The sequence below is a fragment of the Tenrec ecaudatus genome, chromosome 1 (assembly GCF_050624435.1).
Source record: "Tenrec ecaudatus isolate mTenEca1 chromosome 1, mTenEca1.hap1, whole genome shotgun sequence".
Classification (NCBI taxonomy): domain Eukaryota; kingdom Metazoa; phylum Chordata; class Mammalia; order Afrosoricida; family Tenrecidae; genus Tenrec; species Tenrec ecaudatus.
Window position 1 is genome coordinate 121,344,412 of NC_134530.1, and position 22,568 is coordinate 121,366,979.

At 42.0% G+C, this 22,568-nt stretch overlaps 1 protein-coding gene across 1 annotated transcript; it reads right to left on the reverse strand.

Annotated features, from left to right (window-relative positions):
- Positions 1 to 5,167: 5,167 nt before the first annotated feature.
- On the reverse strand, positions 5,168 to 20,929 carry GBP4 (guanylate binding protein 4). Its single transcript, XM_075558118.1, has 11 exons — positions 20,738 to 20,929; positions 18,888 to 19,104; positions 18,123 to 18,250; positions 15,467 to 15,576; positions 15,082 to 15,275; positions 13,279 to 13,524; positions 12,135 to 12,415; positions 10,782 to 10,994; positions 6,894 to 6,996; positions 6,270 to 6,463; positions 5,168 to 5,680 (listed from the first exon to the last, which is right to left on the reverse strand). The coding sequence occupies exons 2-11, from the start codon at positions 19,075 to 19,077 to the stop codon at positions 5,465 to 5,467; spliced, it is 1,875 nt and encodes a 624-aa protein (XP_075414233.1). The 5' UTR covers positions 19,078 to 19,104; positions 20,738 to 20,929; the 3' UTR covers positions 5,168 to 5,464.
- Between the last annotated feature and the right edge of the window lie 1,639 nt (positions 20,930 to 22,568).

A 22,568-nucleotide genomic window follows, 5' to 3' on the forward strand; every position in this document is an offset into this window, starting at 1 on the left:
TAGGAGCAGGAAACTGGATCTCTCTCCCAGCTGTCAGTTTTGAACCGCTGACCTTGTGGTTAGCAGCCCAAAGCACAACCCGCTATGCCACTAGCACTCCAAGGCCAATAGTTCGTAGAATTGTATAAAAGGATAATATAAAAAAATTGGACAAATTTAAAATGGATTCTAAGGGAGATCAAATGATAAGGGCTAAATTTTAACCTAATTGCATCTACAATGATCCACTTTCAAGTGCATTCTAAATGAGAACAAGGTGATTCACATCCCTGGTATTGATCAGAAGGGAATTCACCAATGTCTTAATCCATGTCTATTTCCCTATTAACTTATTTATTTTTTTAACTGAAACTAGTTTACAATTTGTCAAAGGCGAGAACAAATGATAAGGTACTACATTTTAACCTGAGGCCGGCCGTAAATAACTTTCAAAGCTCTCTAGTAACAAGACTATTCACATCCCTTAATTATGACCTGAAGGGACTCCACAGTAGAATAATGTTCTTTTCTATATTTCACACAGAATATTTTCTTCTTTGCTTAGACTTTAATTCCTCAACATTTGAAAGAATTTCACTTGCTCTTCCTACCCTGATGCCTTAAAATTAACCTATAGCTAAAATTGAAAATTTTGCTTGAGAATAAGCTCATGGCAATACTAACTGATTCTATTATGAAATAAAGTAATTATCTATCAATAATTACTAGATAGAAAATTAGAAGGCTATATAAATTGTATACATTAGATAGGAAAGGCTGCTTGGAATGAGGAATTGTAGTGACCTGCTTGGTTGGGACAGAAAACAGGGGCATTCAAGATAGGTCCCAAAACATTGCTACTGAGTGAATTCTGACTTACGGACCTATACAACAGAGTAGAACTGGCCAACAGAGTTTCCAGGGCTGTCCATTTTTACAGAAGTAGGCCACCATATCTTTCGGAACAGCTGGTGTTTACCTGATGGACTTGATGCTCGGAGCTGAAGTTTGGAGGAAGAAGAAGACCTATGGGACACTGAGAACTGGGAAGAGGGTGTCTGCAGCCAAATTCTCTACACTCGTAGTGGAGAAGCCTGGGAGGCCAGGACTTTGGTGGAGGGAGGCCTTCATGCTCCTGGGTTCGAGAGGGATCCAGTCATATTCTAGTGACTACACATATACCCAGAATTCTCCCGCGGTGGTGCTGCTTACAGGCACATGGCTGCTACTATGCACTCTTGAAGGTCAACTGCTTGAAGGCTAGCTGCCTGAAGGTTGTCTGCCATCAAAAGCAATCAGACCCCATTGTCTGTCCCACCCTAAGTAGGGCCCACTCTCTTCTGAGAAGGATATCATAGATTGCTCCCCTGGAGGACACCGAAGCCCAAACCGGCTCAAAGACCACCAAGGTTTGACCACCATCTTATCTAGAATCTGCCCATCTTGTTACGTATGTACTTTCCTGACTCATGTATGTCTCTAGCACGTCCCCTTCCTATTGTGTGTACCCCCAGCTCGTCTCCCTCATGTTACTTGTATCCCTCTAACACAACCCCTTCCTGCTCCAAATGTGTGTGGCGTGACCCGCATGCCTGAGATGATGTAAGCTTGTGATAGAGTACATTCCTCCCTCACTCTGGTTCCAGTCACCATGGCAGAGATGAACACTTGCATGTCTTGTCTGATGTTCCTTTAATTTACTCTTCGATTACACAACCGCCCTCAGACCCATTCAGTTACGGAGGCTGGTTCCCACAAAGACCAAGGGATAAAATGATGGAAGTAAAGGCAGCTCTAAATATGTAATATCTGTCGCTAATTATGTACAAGTTGCTGTAGTCGAAGGAGCATCATAGCACAATGGCAGTGCAGAAGGATACCTTCACTTGCCTTAGGAAGTCGGGAAATGGAAGACATGGGAGCAACAGATGTTGCCAACCAAAGAGTTGGGGTTGGGAAGCAGGGGTGTGTTAAGAAGTCTGTGTACTGGGTGAAAAGGCAAGAGAGAGCACATGCCCAACTTGGGGGCTTACAAGGAATTCATTTTAACCACAGCAGAGTCTAAAGCACTCTATGGAATTTCTTGATAATTCAAATAGGCCCTGAAGACCAATTCTGCTTTGAATTTACCAGTGTTGTAATTTGGGGGCTTAGAATTAGAGACCATTTCAGCAAAAGTTTGGACCTTATGTCTGAAAGATAATTAGGCACTAAAATAATAAAGTCTTAATAAAAAGCCATATGAAAGACAAAGTTAGGATATGCATGTGGTACCTTCCAAATCCTTATTGTCTGGAGTAGCGTTGCCTTGGTGAACTGACTTACACTATTTCCAGTGACATTAAACACTTTAATTCTATCACAGAGATGTTCCCCTGCCATGCACATGCATTATTATTTCAGATTTAATTTGATAAACTACTTATTTTTCTATTAGGCAATAAATTATCCGTGTATGAAGTCTAACATGCACAGAATATAATATGTGAGTTATGCTCCTACGCTTCAGGTCAAATATCCAGGTGCAGTCCCAGTTGTAACCACAGTAACCAGTTTATTGTACATAACATATGCATACTGTGGCGGTTAGATAATTCATGTCCCCTTGAAGACATAGAAGACTGTCAATCAGGTCACAGCCTGATAGCAACTTCTTGTGGACACGGCCTTCTCATAAGGAGGGTTCTGGGAACCTCCTGCCCCCCGAATCTGGCTTCACCTTCCTGCTAGCTGACCCTAGTTGCTGCTGGAAACTAGAGGTGTGTCCACTGCCATTGGATCCACAGACTTTGCACCCACTGGTCTGTGACATTCCTGCATTCTGCATCATTGTATGTGGCTCCAGGAGTCTGAAGAGGCACTAGTATGAACTAGTATGGGACTTAGGGACTTGAGATGAATTGGGCCGTGATTTTTCTCAAGATAATTACTTCTTGATATAAAGCTCTTTCTAACACATATGAGTGTCACTGGATTTGTTTTTCTGGTCAACCAGCCTAAAACACACACTTTCATTATTTTAAAAATTCAGTGAAGGGTACTAAATACACATCTATATCCTTACATTATTCATATTATGATAAGTCTTGGATATTTTCTCATGTTGGTTCAAAGAGAGCTTTCTTATTTCACTTTATTGGCAGGAGAGCCATCCTATATCAATACGTCCATGTTACATTACTAGTCCCCTACAGAAAGGCTTTCAAATTTGTTTCAATCATGACAGTCATGCTTCATCTGATATTCCAGAATAAATGTCATTTTGTACTGTGCACATAAACTTGTAACATGAATTTCTAAATGTATAATTGCAGAATCGAATCAAGTGTAGACTTCCATCTAAGATCTGGGTATCTAATTATACTAATTTGCACTCACAGCATGCCGGTTTCCCCCAAACACTCGCCAACTCCATGCCAATCAAGGGTGCTCTTGCCAATCTTATAAGTGAACTAGATACTAATAGTTTTGGGGTTTCTTACTTTTATTATGAGCAAAATTAAACATTTTCATTTTCTTCCATTAAAAATTGGTTCTTATTATTTTTATCACTGGAATTATCTCCTTGTCTCTGATGTAAATGATGAATATTTTCCTTTGTTTCCATTGTGATTTTGTTCTGCTTATGGCTTTTTCTATGATCAATTGTTATTCTGTTGAATAATGGTAGAACCTTCTAACATGTTTCCCATTTCTTTATTGATTAAATAAAAATTTATTTGAAGTTTATTCCCTGCATAGATCCTGTAAATGTATTTTCGGCTTCCACTGTCATCCATAGCCTTCCACACACCAGAATCTCACAATTTCACCTCTGATACTATTCCCTCTGTGGATTTGGATTATATAATCAAAAATCTTTGGGTCACACATGCTGGTGAGCTTCTTCTTTGTGGGCTTGGTTGATGTCTCACTTGGATGACTGCTTATTTGAAAACAAACCTTTAAGACCAAAGCACTATTCTTCCTGATAGCTGGGCATCATCTAATTTCCTGATCACACTTTTCTGTAGCATCCATATATTCTGTGTTTCCTTCTTGAGAGTAAGGATCAAGGAGAGCCACGTCATAAGAACTAATTGTTCTTAGGTTGGAGCCTGGATTAAGGGTGATCCCCAATCCATTCCTGAATCTATGCTTTTAACCTGTCTCTGGTCACTTCAGAAACATCCTTGTTAATTTATGGTACAGAATCTTATTAATCATCTCTCTGGAGCAAAAGGGCCTTTGGTTTATAGTGTCAGTGATTTAAACATAATTGAAGGATGGGAGTAGCCTGGTTATCAGATGAGAGTATTAGAGAGACAATCATGATGGAGTAAAATGATAAATCTGACTTGAACATTGTGATAGTTACATAATCTGCTTTCAATCGGAAACTTAAGAGTGAAGGGGTGTTTAACCTGTCATTCAGGTCACAACTTGGTGACCTCATTTGCAGGCACTAAGAAGGTAAATATTTCGCTGGAGATGGGACACAAGCTCACTTCCTGCAAGACATTACTGACTAACAAGCCTGATGCAAGCCTGGAGCTACACTGATGCAACCAGAGCCCTGGAGCTGAAGAAGCCACGTGGAGACCCCTGCCAGTGCTGAGATGCTTCCACCGCCACTGGATCCACAAGACTTTCCACCCATTGGCCTATGATCTTTCTGAATTCGGCATCATTGTATGTGTTGTATGAGTCTGAAGAGAAATCCCAGACTGGAAGTGGTCATATGGGCTAACATAGGACTTACGGACTTCATCTGGACTGGGCTGAGATGTTTTCTTAATGTAAAATTACTTTTTATATAAAGCTATTTCCTGTACACATATGAGTGTCTATGGATTCGTTTCTCTAGTCCACCCAGACTAGCACAAATGTTTAAAACATTGTGACTTTATCTCCCTTTTGATATACCTTGTGCTTGATCTGGTTTTAAACATTTGCTGTTTCTTGTTTTTGTTTTTTCAATATTGGAGTTTGTCTCTGTTGTACTTGTCGTTGTTGGTAGCCTGCTTGCCTCCCTGTTATGTGTTTTTCTGTGCTTGCCATTAGATGAAATCCAAGTTAGGTGACTCTATAGAGACAATAACTAGAATAAGTGTTCCTGTGGGGTATGGTAGAGAAGTAGGGGCTGAGTGGGAGTTCAAGAAGGAAAAAAAAGTCTTGAAACTATTTGTGGTAGTGATAGTACAAATTTATTTGCTATGATTGAACCATGGCCTCTACGGTGTCTGAATCAGCTCCTAATAAAATAGTTTGGTAAAAATAAAATAAAGCAATTCATGATACTCTCTATTGAAGGCATGAAAACATTTATTTTAACATTTTTTTAAAAAGTGTTGAGGAACACAAACTTCAGTAATGACTTTGGTAATCTTTATTTTTAAACTGTTAATGAAGGAAACTAGGTTATTTGTTTAGCGATCAGCCAGATCATGCTATTAAAACAAACAAAAAAAGCCTCACTTATCATGGCACAAACAGGGATTCTGACCTATCCGATCTTTGAGCCCAAAGCTTTCAGCCCTGCCCCCAGTACTGTACCAACGCCAGGAAGCATCACCATTAAGGCACTCCCGAAGTTATCGAGGAACTGACCAAAGCCTGACCGTTGCTTACTACTTTCCACTTCTTCACGTAGCCGACTTATTTCTCCATTGAGCTCCTCCGATTTCTTTCTAAATCCTTCTTTCAACAGCTCTTCTTGGACCTGGAAAGGGGCAAGTGTTAGTTTTTGGAAAATGCAATTATCAGGAGCCATGCTTTTGTATTTGGGGAAAAAACACGCACTTGCTGCAAATTCTCTGCTCCACTGAGGAAGCACGGCTCCCCACATCTAACAAACAATAAGAACTGCTTAGGAAACTGCTCGTCCGAATTCAGGTCAGGACAGAGAATGCATTTTGACCCAGGCTGCACAGGGTGCCTCAGGCAGATTTAGAAGCATATACAGCAAATATTGTGTTTCATATCAGGCCAATCTAATCAGGCCATGATTAGATTGATGATCTAATCAATCTAGATCAGGCCATGATGGATTGATCCCAAGTCTCTCAGATGTTGTACAAGAATCATGAAAGCTAAAGGCCAAGGGCCATATACAAATAGGACACAATGAAGCTACTGTACAATGACAACAAATAACAGTCCGTATGCTTTGTCTTGTGGATTGAAGGATTTCAGCAGGATCCAGATGTGTTTCCCTCTGATTCCCGGATTTTGCTTCCTATTTCTACCCTTCTCTTCGTTGGGCATGAGAGCATCGTCTAATTGGCTACCTGGACCTAGAACAGACTTACCTTCAGTTTATGTTCCAGCATCTTTTCCTGTTCCCTCAAGAAGTTTTCTCTTTCTCTCTCCATCTTCTCTTTCAATTGCTCCATATTTTCTCTGAAGCTCCTCTCTTGAGCCTCAATCTGTTGCTGCTGCTCCTCATGTTTCTGCCTCAGTAGCTCCTTTTCCTTCTCTGCTGCTTCCAATTTGGCTTGCTCCGCTGTCCCACAGAGGTGGTAGCGAGGGAAGGAGGCAACAGGTTAGCCCCGCACTCTATGCTCCTGAACTCAGAGATCACATTGAATTTATAAAATAAAAACAAACACAGAAATCAAGTTGATTTGAACTCAGAGTTGAAATACTCTGTAATTCACTGACGAGCCACCCGTGCTCCTTGACTTTAAGAAAAAGTGTGTGCAGGAGGCGGGGGGGGTCAGTTTTCAAATCTGGATTATTTCAGAATATGATGGGAAAGACCCTGACTGAGTGGAGGCACAACTTCAATTCTCCTTTTTAGTTTCAGACTCCATAAACTGTGTGTTCCATAGACTCTATAGGAAGCGTGTTATTTCAAGTCTGTGTCTCAGATCCCTCAGAGGATAGCGTACGCACCTCCCCACCCTGCTATGGGCGGAGTCCCAAGCCCGTACCTGCCATGGCTTTTTCTCCTTCTGTGAGGGCTTTATCTGACTGCAGGATTGATTCCTCTATTGGTGCTTGTGACTGCAAGAATCTCTGAAGGACTTCATTTGCCTGAGGGAAAGAGGTGCAAAGACATGATCAACAACAGGCATCTAGTCTCAGGTAGGGGTCTTACTGTGCCATAAAACCTCAGATCTGTCCCAAGTACTTTGAAACCTGCCTCAGATACCCCAGAGCTGCCTTTCTTTATGTGATTATAGGGTACTTTCCAATCCCCTTAGGGGCAAAAAACCCTCCCTCGGATCCTTCTTCCCATCTCCTCAGACTGTTCTCCAGGTAACACCCTGATCAATAGTTCTACAACCACTTAGTAGCTGCTGTTTCATATGTTCGCATATGTTTCTTCTTCCTGGATGATATCCTATCTTTTGTTACGTAGGATCGTCTCCTCTGGTCTTCTTCTGTCTCTTCTTGTAAGCTTTCCTAGGATTCCCTGTTTGGCATAGACATGAAGTACTCTGAGGGACCCTCCTACCTCTGCCATTTGCAGTGGGATCCGGAACAGTTAATCTCTGTGTATCATATTTCTCAACTGTATAATGTGGAGAAATAGTTGTTGTTTTGTCTTTCTTTCTTTCTTTCTTTCTTTCTTTCTTTCTTTCTTTCTTTCTTTCTTTCTTTCTTTCTTTCTATTCTCTTGTAATCCATACTGAAGGCTGCAGTTCTCCATCTTCATCAACAAGTGCTTCCAAGTCCTCCTCATTTTCAGCAAGCAAAGCTGTATCATCTGCATCTCGCAGGCTGTTAATACGTCTTCATCTAATCTTGATGTCACACTCTTCAAATATTCCAATTCCTCGGATTATTTTCTCAGCATAGAAATTGAATAAATATGATGAAAAGTACAACCCTGACACACACCTGTCTTGATTTTAAACCATTCTACATTCCTTTGTTCTGTTTGCACAACTGCCTCTTGACCATGCACAGCTTTTACATGACCACAATGAAGTTTCCTAGAATTCCCATTCACCTCAAAGCTACCCATGGGTTGTTATAGTCCATACAGTCTAATATCATAGCATAGTCAACACACAGAAGCAAACATTTTTTTCTGGTACTCTGTGCTTTCACTCAAGATCCATTTGACATCAGCAAGGATATCCCTTGTTGCACCTCCTCTTCTGACTCCAGCCTGAGTTTCTAGCACCTCAGCTGTCCATGTAATGCTGAAACCATTGTTAGACGATCTTCAGCAAAATATTATTTTCATGCAATATCAATTACATTCAATAATTTCTGCAGTATGTTGGGTCACTTTTCTTTGGAATGGGTACAATTACAGATCTCTTCAAATTAATCGGCCAAATACCTTTCTTCTAAATTTCTTGGCCTGGATGTACGTGCTTTCAGTGTTTCATAAGCTTGTTGAGGCATTTCAGTTGGTATTCTGTCGATTCCTGGAGCCTTGTTTGCGGCGAACACTTTCAGTATAGTTTGGATGTCTTTCATCAGTACCGTCATTTGGCTTTTGAAATGGTTGAATGTCGACTTGTTCAGTGACTCTATATTCTTTCTATCGGCTTTTAAGACTTCTTGTGTCATCATCATTCAATATTTTGTTCATAGAATCTTTCAAATTACAAATTGAGGCTTGATTTTTTCCATAGTTCTTTCCATTTCTGGAAAGCTGAGTATATTCCTCCATGTTGCATTTCTAAACCCAGGTCTTTGCATATTTCATTATAATATTTTGCTTTGTCTTCTGAAGCTGCCCTGGTAAATGTACCATTCAGTCTTTGACTCCATCATTTTTCCATATGCCTTAGCTTCTCTTCGATTAAGAGCAAGTTTCAGAGTTTTTTTCTGATGTTCACTTTGATCTTTGCTTTCTTTCCTGTCTTTTTAATGATCTTTAGCTTTCTTCACATATGATATAGGGCTGAATGTGTCGAATCTGTCCTTGAGGTGTTCTTGAAATTCAGGTGAGATAGACTCACAGTCATATTTTGGGTATCCGGGACTTGTGTGTGTTTTCTTCTGTTTCAACCTGAACTTACCTATGAGCAATTGATGGCCTACACCATTCCAGTTTTCTCTCGGCCTCATATTAGCATGTCACTTCCCAGAGCTGTGGTCAATTTGATTTCTGTGTATTCTAGCTAGACAGATCCAGGTGTCTAGTTGCCTCCTGTGTTGTTTAAAAATGTTTTCCTCCCTCGTTGTTTTACTGCTCCGTACTATATGTTTCCAAATTTTGCATTCCAATCACCAATAATTAGCAATGCATCTTAATGGTTAAAATTACTCAGTTTCTTCACCATTAGCTTTAGTGGTTGGTGCATAAATTTGGACAATAGCTTTATTGACTAGATTTCCTGGTGTGTGTATGGATATTATCTGATCACAGAGAGCATTGTAATTCAAGATAGAACTTGAAATGTCCTTTTTGACAATGAATGGGATGTTATTCCTCTTGAATTTTTCATTCCTGACAGAGTAAACCATATATGACTGTTAGATTCAAAATGGCCAGTCCCAGTCCATTGTAGCTCACTAATAAGATATCCATCTCTGTATGTTCCATTTCACTTTTGACGACTTCCAATTTTCCCAGTTCCCTACTTCGTACATTCCAAGTTCTAATTATTAATAGATGTTTCCAGCTGTTTTTTTCTCTCCTCTTCTTCTCATTTTGAGTCATGCACCATCAGCAAGGGAAGGTCCCAAAGGCTTTACGTTCTCAGGTTTGACTCCAACTGCTTCATTCTGGCTGTGGCTTCACCTGGAGAAGGCAGCTGCTCTTCTGTTTTGAGAGCTTTCCCTCCTAAGGAGTTCCACTTCATCTGACAGTGTTCCAGTGCTATTCATAAGATCTTCAGTGTCTGACAAGGTTCTGCTGCTTTTTTAGAATGCTTTCCTTGGTTAATTTCTCAGAGGTTGTCAGCCTTGAGTGACCCTACTGGTATTTGAAATACATAGCTTTTAGAATCACACCAACATTTAAGCTACCACATTATGCCAAACTGATGATCAAGTGGTGGAATATCCGTGCATAGATAATGAGATAAAACATATTTATAAGGAGAACACCACATATATGCTATGTAACATATATAATGCAAATGATATTATTGTGATGATTAAACCATACTCCAACCAGAGCATATGAGCTCATGCTTGGTAGAAAAAGCAAATGCTCAATTGTGCTACCCATTGCGGTCATTATGATCCTCCTTGTTTACCAGTGGTGCACAACATTGTGATGGTCCTGATCACATCATAGAGAATGACTAAGTTTTTCTCTTTCTCAAAATGAGCATGCACTTCCTTAATAAGAAAGCTTGTTTCATTAACTTTATACTGCTTCAACTTAGATCAGAGATGCTAAGGTGAAAAAACAGTTAAGCCCTTGGTTACTAAACAAAGGGACAAAGGGTTGGTGGTTCAAATCAACCCAGAGGTAAGTTGGAAGAAAGGTCTGGTGGTCTACCTCTGAAATACCAAAAAATACCTCTGAAATATCAAAAATTCCAATTCCATTGGAAACCCTATGGAACAGTTGCCTTCTGACACACACCGGGTCATCACTAGTCAGATGTAACTCAAGGGAAGTTGATTTCATTTTTGACGTTTAGTGCAAAATGGTCACATTGTCTGAAAAAATGGAAAAGATACGATACTTTTTCTCATTGGGATTCCTGAGAATAATTCATACATATTTGCAGGGTTTTTTCCCAAGAGTTTCTGTCTAATTGTAGCTATCAAACTGTAAACACTGACAAGTCACCATACTGTTTAAACACACTTGATTACAGTGCTCTTCGAGTGATTGCAAGGACAAGAGCCTACTGAGGCTCTTCTGCAGCCTTCCCTCCATTTCCCTTCTTCCTCACCTTAACCCCCTTCCTGGGCACGTGCATATAGTCCTGCTCAACCTTCCTTTTTGCTTCGACATAGAGACCGTGTCCTCCAGGAACAGAGAATGCTCCTTCTGAAATGCTCTTCATCAGGGGCTTCGAAAGCTGTGCAAGCTCTGCCTGACAGTAGTTCGCAGATGCCTTTTCATTCTGCAGAACAAAATCCTCCTTCTTTTTCTCTATGGTACCCTGCAGGGAAGTGTACAGAAACACAATGGGAAGAAGCTGTTAGGAGGGATAGTTCAACCAGCTGTTATTCTCTTGAAAGAAGCAAGCTTACAGCCTCCACGTAGATGAGGCGATTTATGTTTGACACAGGTCATATCCATTCTATATAAAATGATGGGCGTGGATGACATCAACTTAAGGACTGAAGTGGCATAGGGTGGTTAACAGTGATCCAACAATTGCAGTGGGTAACAGAAACGTGAATTTGGCAGGAAGGAGAGTTTCTTCAGAGAATTTTGGTTGCTATGGAAAAATGTAATCATGAAAAAACAGCAAAAACAGCCAAGAGCTAAAGGTACTCTGAACAGACTTTAGAAGCCTTCATGGATTATCTCCAGTAGGATTTTATTGGGTGATGACATTGGAGCAATTTTTTTTAGCTTACACCTACAATCCAAATGGCTTTATTCAATGTCACTAAGAGATTTTTGTCACTTGTTGGCAAAAGATAGAGTGAGAGATAAGTTGTCCATGAAGATGTCTATAGGTCAGCCACTTGCTTTATAGTCCTTGAGAGCTTTAATATCATAGAGTTTGCTCCCAAAATTGGGTTATACTGTATAGCACAAGTTGTCTGTAAGTAATGGAGCATAAACAACCGGGCATTATTTAATTATATGACCCCTTTAAAAGTAGGGTTTTCCAACTGTTAAGAGAAGAGGAAGTTGGAGAGATTAAACAGGAGAATGGTGCGCTGAATCATGTTGGCATGAATGTGGCAGGGGATTGCCTAGAGCCTCCAATGCAGAATCAAGCCCAGTCAACAGCTTGCTATTTTAGCTTCTAAAACTCTAGAAGAGAGTCAGTGCACTCTGCATTAATGCTCTGAAATTTTTTTTTAAGTTTTTTAAAAATGAGCGAGTAACTCTATGAATGCTAAGTTCATGGAAATTTGTTATACAGAAACAAGAAATAAAGTGTCCGACTTTTAGAAAAGAAATGGACTGCATTTCTGAGGGGGCATGGTGCCCATCCACTACATGAAAGACAAGAAGCATGGGGTCCAAAAGGTGGACTCTAGGCATGAGTGTGCCGGGTATGAGTGTGCCAGGCATGAGTGGGCCAGACAGGAATCAGGGGAGCTAAGAGTAAGACACGTACCACGAGCTGTTTGTGGAACTCCTGGTTTTCATCCTTGAAGGAGTGGTCCATGAAGAGAGCAACGGCTTCCTTCTCGCAGGCCCCGTGCACGTCCAGCAGCTCCTGCAGCGTGTCCGTGGGGAACACCAGGCGCTGGGCCATCTCCTGCTTGTAGCGCTCAGCCGCCTTCTGGACAGCCGCCACGTTCTCACGCTGGGCCAGGGTGGTCACTGCGTTCTCCAAACAAGGGACTGCTCCACTGTTGATCGCATCCACGTAGGTCTCCACCAGAGCCCCCAGTCCTGAGTAAGCAAAGTGATTTGGGGATCACAATCAAGCTATTACTTGCTTAGAAAAACAAAACAAAACTTTAGTGTTCTGCATTCTAGATTTAAGTAGAATGTTTCTACCATTTCTTTTTTAATGGATTTCTTTACAGTAACATCATTTCCCCTTGTTGGTTTATTTCTTTCATGATCTTCCATTTCCTTATGATTCAAAACTGGAATACTGCTCATAATTGATACATGTTCCAGGCTTCCCTGGAAAAAATACTTTACTTAAATAAAAGGAAACGTATTTATTAACAAAAGAAATGTTTTATTCAGATAAGCCAGGTAGCTACATGATCTAGAGGGCTGGCTCCAAATGAAAATGTGGGTTCTTTAAAAAATAAGAACAAAAACCCCAACCATTACAAGATAGCCATGCGGGGGATTGAGCCGATAACGCTACTACTCGGACGCCATACTGCTCGGCTGACTGTACAGGTGACACGGCCAGAGCTGTCCATTGGTTATCATCAGTTTCCTTTCATCTCCATGGACTTCCTGGTGCCCACGGCCTGCTACGTATTTTCTGACTCATTTAACTTTACAAAGAACGTTTTCTACCGGAAGACATGCTTCTTTTGTAGGCGCTGTCCAGGCAACCCACACAGTCTCTCCTGGATCTAGATGATTTGTGGATTGTTTTTTTTGAGATAGAGTTGGCCTAGATACGCCTTCATGTAGAGATAAACCCCTTATGGAAGGTGCATTACTGTGTGTGTTATGCACCTCTCCTCCATACTCACATGCAAAGCCAAGCAAACTTAACGAGAAACCCACAGAACACAAACTCGCTTCAGAGCGCACACTGAGGCACAGGGACAAGAGTGACTCACGGTTCCCATTGACAACGATCCCTCGTCTGAGGGTCTTGATCTTTGCTTGGCTGAAGATATAGGAACAGAATTTTTTTGTTTGCATCCGGAAATTATAATCCAGTTGTTCTTCTTGGATTTCTTCAATATGGGCCAAGAGATACTTGTCATTTGTAGGCCGATCAAAAACAAAGCACTTCCGTTTGGGGAAGAATTGTCTGATACACTCTCTAGGCAGGTTGGAATTTTTGATTCTGGAATTCTTTTCTGTAGATGTGGAAAGAGCAGTCCATTAAGGGATAGTGTTCTGTAAAGGAGTCTGTGAACCTTTATTTCCAGGGACCGTTGGCATGATTGCCCTTTCTGTCATTATCTAATCATGCAAATCAATCTTGAGCCCTTCTACCTCAAAGAGGGTGGTGTACATTTGTGCCAAAGGGTCAAGGAAGCAGTAATGGAGAGGATAGGGGAGCATCCATCCCGAGGGATAAAAAATATGCTTGGTGTCCACAGGCCGTGTAGAGAGTCTCTTAGCAATGATGTATGGAATGACTGGCATGTGAAAATAAATCATCAGAAGGATGTGGCTGACCTTACTGTCCTCCGGTCAGCAACAGAATGTGAGCTTAAAAACAAAGTAGCACTTGATGTAAGGATAAGATGTGGCTTAGAAAATATCAAAGGAAAAGGAGAAGAAAGACCAGGAGCATAAGAGCTCCCAAGCACCCGTGCCATAAATAAAGTGAAATACTCTTTTAGCGAAAATCTCCAATGAGTAGCCTTAACTTGAATGGAATTAGGAGACCTCACCACTTCTCAACTGAATTTAACCGTATCTTGCAGATGGATTCGATGTCCAACATCCACCATTCAATAAGTGTTTGCTGAATAAACTAAGAACTAAAAATGGATAGTCTTTCTATTGCTATCAGTTAGCCACCCTCCTAAATTTAAGCTACGTATCAGGTCTATAATAGTAAATGCTAACATATGCAAGCGTGTACAACGATGTGTGTAATGTTAGGGGAAAGATAAAACAGACGATTTGACATTCACGCCGAAAGGCTATCTCAGTATTTTTTTTTCCTGGACCCTTTACTGTTCAGTAAAAGCTACAAGCCAGAACCTGCCCAAGGAGGAAACATTTTCCAGTAAAACAAGCAAAAGAAAAGTCGTAATAGTGTTCAGTATCAAGGATGGATAACTTGAAAGACGCAGAAAAGCAAGGAAGTCCCCACCCAGTCAAGTTGTAGCTCTCACAGGCTTCACTCTCTCTTTTATCTGAGGGCTGTACCTCTCTAGGGTAGCCACAGAGAAGGCTGCTGAGGCCAGAGTTGATCTGGACTCTGACTGTGTGCACAAGCAGGTTACCCCTGCATGACCAGGGCGCCTGGAGTCAAACAACATATGAAATATAGGCTTTAAATCAAGTCATTTGAATTTATTATGCTTCTGTGTCTAACAACTTCCAATTTTATGAATTCTTAAAACACGTGAGAAAGAACACTAGTCTCCAAGTTTACTGTAGCACCGATGGTAAAATGTTATAACTTTCAAGGTTATAGCATCACTGTAATTTTTTTTAGGATACCAGCTGTTTGCAATTGTTCAGTCGAATATTTGCTTCTAAATTTCATGAGGGGTCTTAAACTTCAGCCTCAGATATTTTCTGATCATAATAACCTACAAAAATTATATCCTCCTCTCACTATTTTCTTGGGCCTCAATCTAAGAGTATGTTGATTTTAAACGCTGAATGACAGGGATCACTGGGTATCACCCCTTCCTGAATCACCCACTCCCACTGGGATCATGCAGTGCTACCTGGAATCAGTTTCAAGGCATTCTCCAGGTATTCATCCTCAGTGATGTCGCATTCCAACTTCAGCTCCAATGTAAAATCCCGAACTGTCCAAACAAAGTCTGGAAAGAAACTCACAAACTCGGTGGAGTCCTCGATTTTGTCAGATTGAGAGGAGGATTTTGCCCTGATTAGTCGTGTCAGTTCAGTCACATAGCTGGGAACGCTGTTAAGGAAGCTGGAGTCCTCTACACCACCCTTCCCAGGTCATCCTTAGAAACAGCTTTTATAAACATCCTATGTTGCCCTGTGTTCCCTTCTCATGACAACCGAGTTACAAGGAAAAGAAATCATCTCCGTTTTCATTCTCTGAGCTCGAGACACAAGGTTGGGCCCCGGGAAGGATACTGCAGCTGCTCCAGGGCCTGGTGGTTGATGGTGCTCATGCTGTTGTAGACAAAGGTGCTGCTCAGAAGCACAGCGAGCGCAAAGATCCACGAGTCGTTCTTAGAGTCGACCTAGAGAACGCGTGTGAACAAGAGACTGGGGAGTTTACTCGGCATTCATTTGTTTTGAGCATTCACTGTTTCAGCTACACTGTTGCTGATTAGGGAAAATAGTCTGAGTTTTGAACACAATACTTCCTTCCTCAAGGGCTGTCTTAAGGATACAAGTAACCAATCCCAACCCACTTCTGTCAGTTCCTACTGGAAGTAACTGTAGGTCACAGCAGAACTGTCCCGAGCCTGGAAGCCTTTATGGAATCACACTGCCTCATATTTCCCGCATAACGTGGCTTGTGGGTTTGGAACATCGATCTTTGGGTTAGCAGTGGCGCCCTTTAATCATTGTGCCACCTGACCTCTTAGGCTGAAAGCGCTACCCCATTGAGCTAAACAACTATTCACTGGGCATCCACAAAGCCAGAAAGCAGTATTTGGCTGTGTGAATACAAAGTTCCATATGGTTGCCCTGAACTCCAGAAAGATGATTTTTCTGGAGAGGCCAAAAAGCATATAAGCATGCGAATGCAACAAAGATTACATTCTCGGCCAGCAGTGACCAAGTAGTCATAATGCAAAAGCAAAGGGTTCACAGCAAGTGACTATTATTTAACTGGCATTGGAGGCTGGTGGCCGGTCTTTTAAAAAAATTGATAGAATAAGAATGTGAGAAAATAAGGGTTTGATCAAGTATCCAAACCAACACAAATTAACTCAGAAATGTTGGAACATATCTGCTCTGGAGAGGCATTCTAGATTTATCCCTTTTGACTAAAACAGGGGATAGCTTGGAGAAATGGAAGCCAAAACTGGAAATGAGATTTCGAGTAAATACTCCTTGTATCTTTTGTTGTTGCTTTTGGAAGTAATGGTAGCTACAGGTCTATGGGGACTGCTTCCGATTTAGATTCACGGTGATGGCTAGGATAATCCAAATAAGTGAAATGATTTGCTGTGCCTAATATCAAAATCTTGTACCTAAATCTTGTGAGGCACATTTCTGGTTTCGTAGAAAATCCCACCTCAAAGCCAAACCCACTGCCGTGGAGTTGATTCTGACTCATAGCAACATGCAACAAAACCACCTCCCTACCCTCAAGGGAATTCTGACTCACAGTGACCCTTATAGAGTTCTGAGAGGGTAAATCTTTACAGGAGTAGAAATCCTCATCTTTCAGACTGCTGACCTGGGGATGGCAACCCAACACATTCCCCACTACACCCCAAGACTCTTATAGCAACCCATGGAAGCAGCAGTCAAGAGATCAAAAGGTCAATGGCATTTGTTAAATCTGCTGCACAGATTTACCTTTTCAAGCCTCCAAAGAATTGAAAAGCTAGGATGTTGCTTTGAGGACTCAGGTGGGCCTGGCCCAAGCCATGGCATTTTGTATTGCCTCATATGCATGTGGAAGCTTGACATTGAATAAGGCAGGTGGAAGAAGAATCCATGCATTTGAATTGCAGTGCTGGAGAAGAATATTGAAAGTAAGATGGACTGCTAAAAGGACAAAAGGCTCTGTCTTGGAAGAACTAGGGCCAGAGTGCTCCGTAAAGCAAGGATGGCAAGACTTTGTGCTACATACTTTGGGCATGTTATCAGGAGAGACCAGTCTTTGGAGAAAGGCATCGTGCTTAGTCAAGTGGAGAGGCAGTGGAAAAAGAGGAAGGCCCTCAATGAGATGGGTTGCCATGACAATGACTGCAACAATGGGCTCAGCTGTGGGAAAAATTGTGAGGATGGTGCAGGACTGAGCAATGTTTGGCTGTGTTGTGCCTAGGGTCACTCTGGGTCATCATCGACTCCATGGCACCTAATGAGAACAGCATCATAGACTACCAGCACGAGAAAGATGAGGTTTTGTACCCCCCAGAAAGAGTTAGAGTCTCAGAAACCCAGAGGCAGTTCGACCCTGTTCTACATGGCCTCTATGAGTCGGAATCCAGGCAGTAGCAGTGAAAGGGTTTCTGAGACTGTGAATTTTTATAGCAACAGAAGCCTCATCTTTCTCCTGTGGAGCATCCTGTGGCTTTAACTACTTACCCTTCAGTTAGCAGCATAACACCTAGATGGCTAGGTCATAGAAATGCTTCGTGAAAAATTAATCTCCAAACCTCTAACCTTTGCAACAAAACCTTTTTGAATATTCAGGTTAGCTGAAACGTCTCTGAAGGTTATTTACATAGATGAATTCACCGAACCCTAATTTCATATTTCAGTTCCGATCCCATCAGCTCCATCGGCTATGTTCCTCCTTTAGGTCCCACGGACCATCGTCTCCCCCATAAGTCTGGGTTCTAGCCTCACCTGCACCCTGCGACAAGCTCTCAAAGCATCTACTAGCATTTTAATTCATCCCTGTGTTAAACAAAAGATCTATTCTTAACATACCAATACTACTTTTGCTCACAAAGGAATTGAGTTCCAAGAAACAAAATGTCACTTCATCACCCCGAACCTAGTCATCCAAATAGATCACCCAAGTTGAATTAATGTGGCAATGAGGAGTTAAATAGGAAGTCAAGAGGAAAGACCATTTCGTCATGACTCCCGGCCTTACTTTTTCCACATCGCCCAGGCCTTCCGTGTCCAACAGGATCAGGGTTCGCTCCGGCTTGGTGGGGTGGGGCACACACCACATCCAAATGCCCTTGGTTTCAGACCTCACTGTGGAGCCCAGAGGGAAGCCTAGAGGGAGGAGGAGAAAGCAATATCAGTGACAACAGGTAGTCTCCTAGTCGTCCTGGGTAGTCCCCAGGAGCTGTAAGGGAGAAGTCAAAAGGAAAGCACAGTATCTGGCAGGGGACAGCAGTGACTACATTCAGATGCTTGTCAAGACACATTTTGTATCCTTTGCCCACCTTATTCCTTAAGGAGACACGGAAGAACAGGGAGGAAAAATGGAACTTCGAGACAAAGAGAAGTTTAATGGACTAGGGAGTTGAATCCCTAGTTGTGCTCAAAGGAAGCCAGGTATTAGGAACAAATGGATGCACGATCCTCTTGGAAGGACCAGGGGCAATTCTCTGAAAATCAGTGAGAACCAAAGGAGATAACTCAGTAGGGGGAAAAGGTGACAAAATATGAACTACAAATGGTAAAGCCACGTGTGAAAGGGTGTTCAATCTCCCTTACCGTGACATAAATTCACGCCCACAGCGCATTTCTCAGCCGCTAGCATCCAGAGGTGCCTTGGAAGAGATGTCTAATATCAATTGGCAAAGGATCAGCCATTGGAAACCCTATTATGCCCTGGATGAGGCATGGTCAGCGGCTGTTAGTATTGATTCCAAGCCCATGGCCCCTCCTCCAGGACAATACTCACCATTGTTCTGTCCAGCAAGGCGGTTCATCAGGTAGGATTTTCCCGTCCGATACATCCCTACAATGGCTACGACCACCACTGGTTGAGAAATCTTGTTAAGAATCTTTACTGCATTGGGATTCACTGTCAGTTCTTCTTGCTGGTTTTCAATCAAACAAACAGGGGCGGTCATGATGGGAATGGAAGTCATGGTTGCCTGCAAACCCGTAGACTCGCTCTGTAAAACACAAGGCCCCATGTCACATTTCATTGCTATTCAAGGAATGTGCATATCAGCTTTCTGTTGGTGAAGTTGTGGATCAACTTTCTACCTTTTGAAATGTAAGTACGTAGTCTTCCATTTCAAGAGTTGGTATAGATGCCTTATGTAGTAGTTTAGTAATGGTTGTAAGAACTTTAAGAGAACCTGGCTCAGGTGATGCATAAAATAAACGGAAAAAGCAAAGCAAGAGGATAATGGGTCTCTGAGAACCTTGGCATTTGGTGGGTGTATAAAAGGGAGAGTGGACATGAAGGAGGAAAAGGGTCCTCATAAAAGGTCCTCACAATGTCCAGAGGACTTGGGATCTCATTAATTCAACAAGCATCTACTGATTACTTATCATGGACTGGCCCCTCTTCTCAGGGCTCAGAATCCAGCCACGAACAAGATGGATATAAATTTATGCATTGTGGGAGCTTTATTTTAATAAGAGAGATAGATAATAAAGAAACACTTGTTTACATTTTTTGGTAAGTGCTCTGGAAAAAAAAATAAGCAGAGGCTAGTGATAGGGAGTGTTGCCTTGTATGGGGTAGTCGGAGAAGCCTCCCTGAGAAAGAAACATGGGAATGATCACCAACCTCGATGAGGGTAGATTTAAAGAGTGAAGACATCGCTTTGAGGACTAAGGTTGCACCCGACACAAGGCACGCACTCACATGCGTGTGACACCGGGCAATGGATACAGAAGACTGCTGAAGAAGGCAGGCATTTGCCTTGTGGTGTTGGGGGAGAATATTGAAAATATCGTCGCCTTCAGGAAGAACAAACACGTTTTTCTTGGAAGAAATACAACCAGAATGCTCGTTAGAAGCCAACGTGGCCCGACTTTGTCTAATCTACTTTTTGCCTCAAGAGAACCACTTCCCTTGAGAACCGTGAGCTCGGAAAAGTAGAGGGTGGGGACAAAGAAGAAGGCTCTTAACAAGACAGATGGACACCGCGGCTCCCCAGATGGGCTCAAACTAAGTCAGAATTGTGAAAATGGTCCAAGAAATGTATTTTCAGTAAATATCACCAGCTATTCTGATACCTTTTCTGAATGAATTACGTATGCCTTTGGAAACACTGCACTAGGTACGGGTTAGGACTCAGCTATTTTTAATATTAGCGAGAAGGCGAATTATTGTGCCATATAAATACAGCTTTCCAACGTCTTTGGAATAGTCGCCGTGTTTAATATCAAAGTAAGTAAAATGCAATCTTTCAGGATTTAAATTATCTGTAGGATGAAGGCAATCTTTTCTGTTTTTCTCTAGGGCCAGGCAAGGGTCAGTCTGGCAGGCTGCGGAAGAGAGGAAGAAACTTCCCTTGGAAGGTGGTTCCTCTTTTGTGAGAGGGTCCCTTTGTGGAGAAGCAAGGAGGAGGAGGAGAATGCATTCTTGCATCTCCCACAGGAGTCTCTGTTTCAGTCTGAAGAAAGAGCGTGTCTCCTAGGGACTTGGAACAAGCGCTTAAAAGGGCGAGCGGAGCGGCATGGACAAAGCGCTCTTGGTCTGATAGCTGCCAGCCACCCTCCAAGCCGAGCCCCAGTGTGATCAGGGACCAGACATGAGCACGGAAGTCAGAGATTCTGGAAGGGCCTTACCTGCTGCGCTCCTTGCGGCCGGTGGACAATTTCTCAGCCGCCTTCTCTGGCGCAGAGCCTCGCTCTCCTTTCCCCTTTCGGAGGGGACTGTTCTCCGCGGAGCTGCAAGCGAGTGAAGCCAGGGACGGCCCCAGGCAGCCAGTTAAGGGCCAGCATGAGAACCGAAATCGAAAGCACAGCCTTTCTGGTTATTTCACTTGTTTAAAAAAGTCAGGAAACCAGCTTGTGTATCAGGGGGAGGGGAAGGCCGTGGTTGCTCCACACCCGGTTTAAAAAACAGCACGTTGCTCTTTCAGTGCTGCCTGGGGTGTCTTGACCCCCAATCAAATAGAGGGTTGCTTTATTGATGTATGTATGTGTGTATATATATATGTGTGTGTGTATATATATATATACACAATACAAATATATAATAATTAAGCAAGTCTATATATTCTATATATTTATATACTTGCTTATTTTCTCTTTCCAAAGTGTTTTTATTAATCATTATAAAGCATATATATGTGTGTATGTTGTATCTTAAAATGCGTGAGTTGTTCTAGAATGGATTGAGAATGAAGAGCCACCATGTGGCACAGAGTAGAACTACGCTCTGCAGGGGGGTTTCTAGGCGACTGTTTCTGTTTTTTGGTGTGTGTGTGTATGTGTGTAATCTTTACAGAAAACCTCCAGGATTTCCTCTGCAAAGCTGCTGGGAGAGAGAGGAGACTTTCCGCTCCCGTTTACAGTGACAGTCTCAGAAACTCGCACGGGACAGAGCTACCCTGCCCTCTAGTATCCCTCTGAGCCAGCATTGACTCAAAGGCAGAGTTTGGTTTCTTTGGCAGGTACTATTGGGCATAACATATACAGGATTAAAAACAAGAAGCCAACCCTACACTGAATATAAGGTAGTGCCGGTGTTGTTAGTAGCTAGTGAGTTGATTTAGAAGCATATTGACAGGCCTGGGTAGGTTTGAACTACCAAGCTATTAGCTACTAATAGAGCGTGTAATATCAAGCCTTTTTGTTTCCCCCTCATGTGTTTTTGGATGCCTGAGGCTCTTCCTTGTTGATGTGTCTGTTCTTGTCCTCTGACTATTATTTCATTAGATTTGTGTTCTTGTTGAGGTGTTGAAATTTTCCATAAACTGTCTGATGTCATTACCAAAAACATTTTCCCAGTTCCTCGGTTGTCTTCTTACTTTCTTTTTGAAGGCTCTTGGTGCATACAGCGATCTAATTTTTTAGGAAATCCCATTCATCAATTGTCTTCTGCTCTTTGTGTCTTCTTAGATATGTTTGCTAGTGTATTTGTGTTCAGTATTATTGCCTTTATTATTTTCTCTGATGATATTTATAGCTTTAGGTTTGAGATTCATTTTGTGTGGGTTTTGTACATGGTGCAAGGTATGGCTCCTGTAAGTAGACTTGTTAAAGAGACCTGGTGGTACTGTCAAGAAAGTGTTAAACTGCTACCTACAAGGTTGGCAGATGAAATCCACCAAGCACTTTGTCCGAGAGAGAACAAGCTATCAGCTTCATTAAGTACTGACAGCCTTGGAAATTCAATGTAGCATTAATATGAGTGGGGATGGACTAAATTACAGTGGGTTTACTGGTGTTTTGTGTTGTTGCTGCTGTTGTTGTTGTTGTTAAGAAACCTAACTCTTCCTCACTCAATGGGTTTCAATTCTTTGTCAGAGATCAGTTGACAGTAGATGGATGAATTTAGTTCTGGATCTGAATTCTAAATTCGGTTCCATTGGTCTCTGTGTCTGTCGTTGTGCCAGCACTGGGCTGTTCTGACTACTATGCTGTATAGTAGGTTTTCAGATCAGGAAATGAG

What these genes read in the sequence shown, in the direction of transcription:
- GBP4 (XM_075558118.1), bottom strand. Translation starts at nt 19,077, where the DNA reads ATGACTTCCATTCCCATCATGACCGCCCCTGTTTGTTTGATTGAAAAC. An exon ending in GATCGTTGTCAATGGGAACC is followed by an intron (nt 12,416 to 13,278) that starts GTGAGTCACTCT and finishes TTGCTTACTCAG; the next exon opens with GACTGGGGGCTCTGGTGGAG. An exon ending in AGGAGAAAAAGCCATGGCAG is followed by an intron (nt 6,464 to 6,893) that starts GTACGGGCTTGG and finishes TCTGTGGGACAG; the next exon opens with CGGAGCAAGCCAAATTGGAA.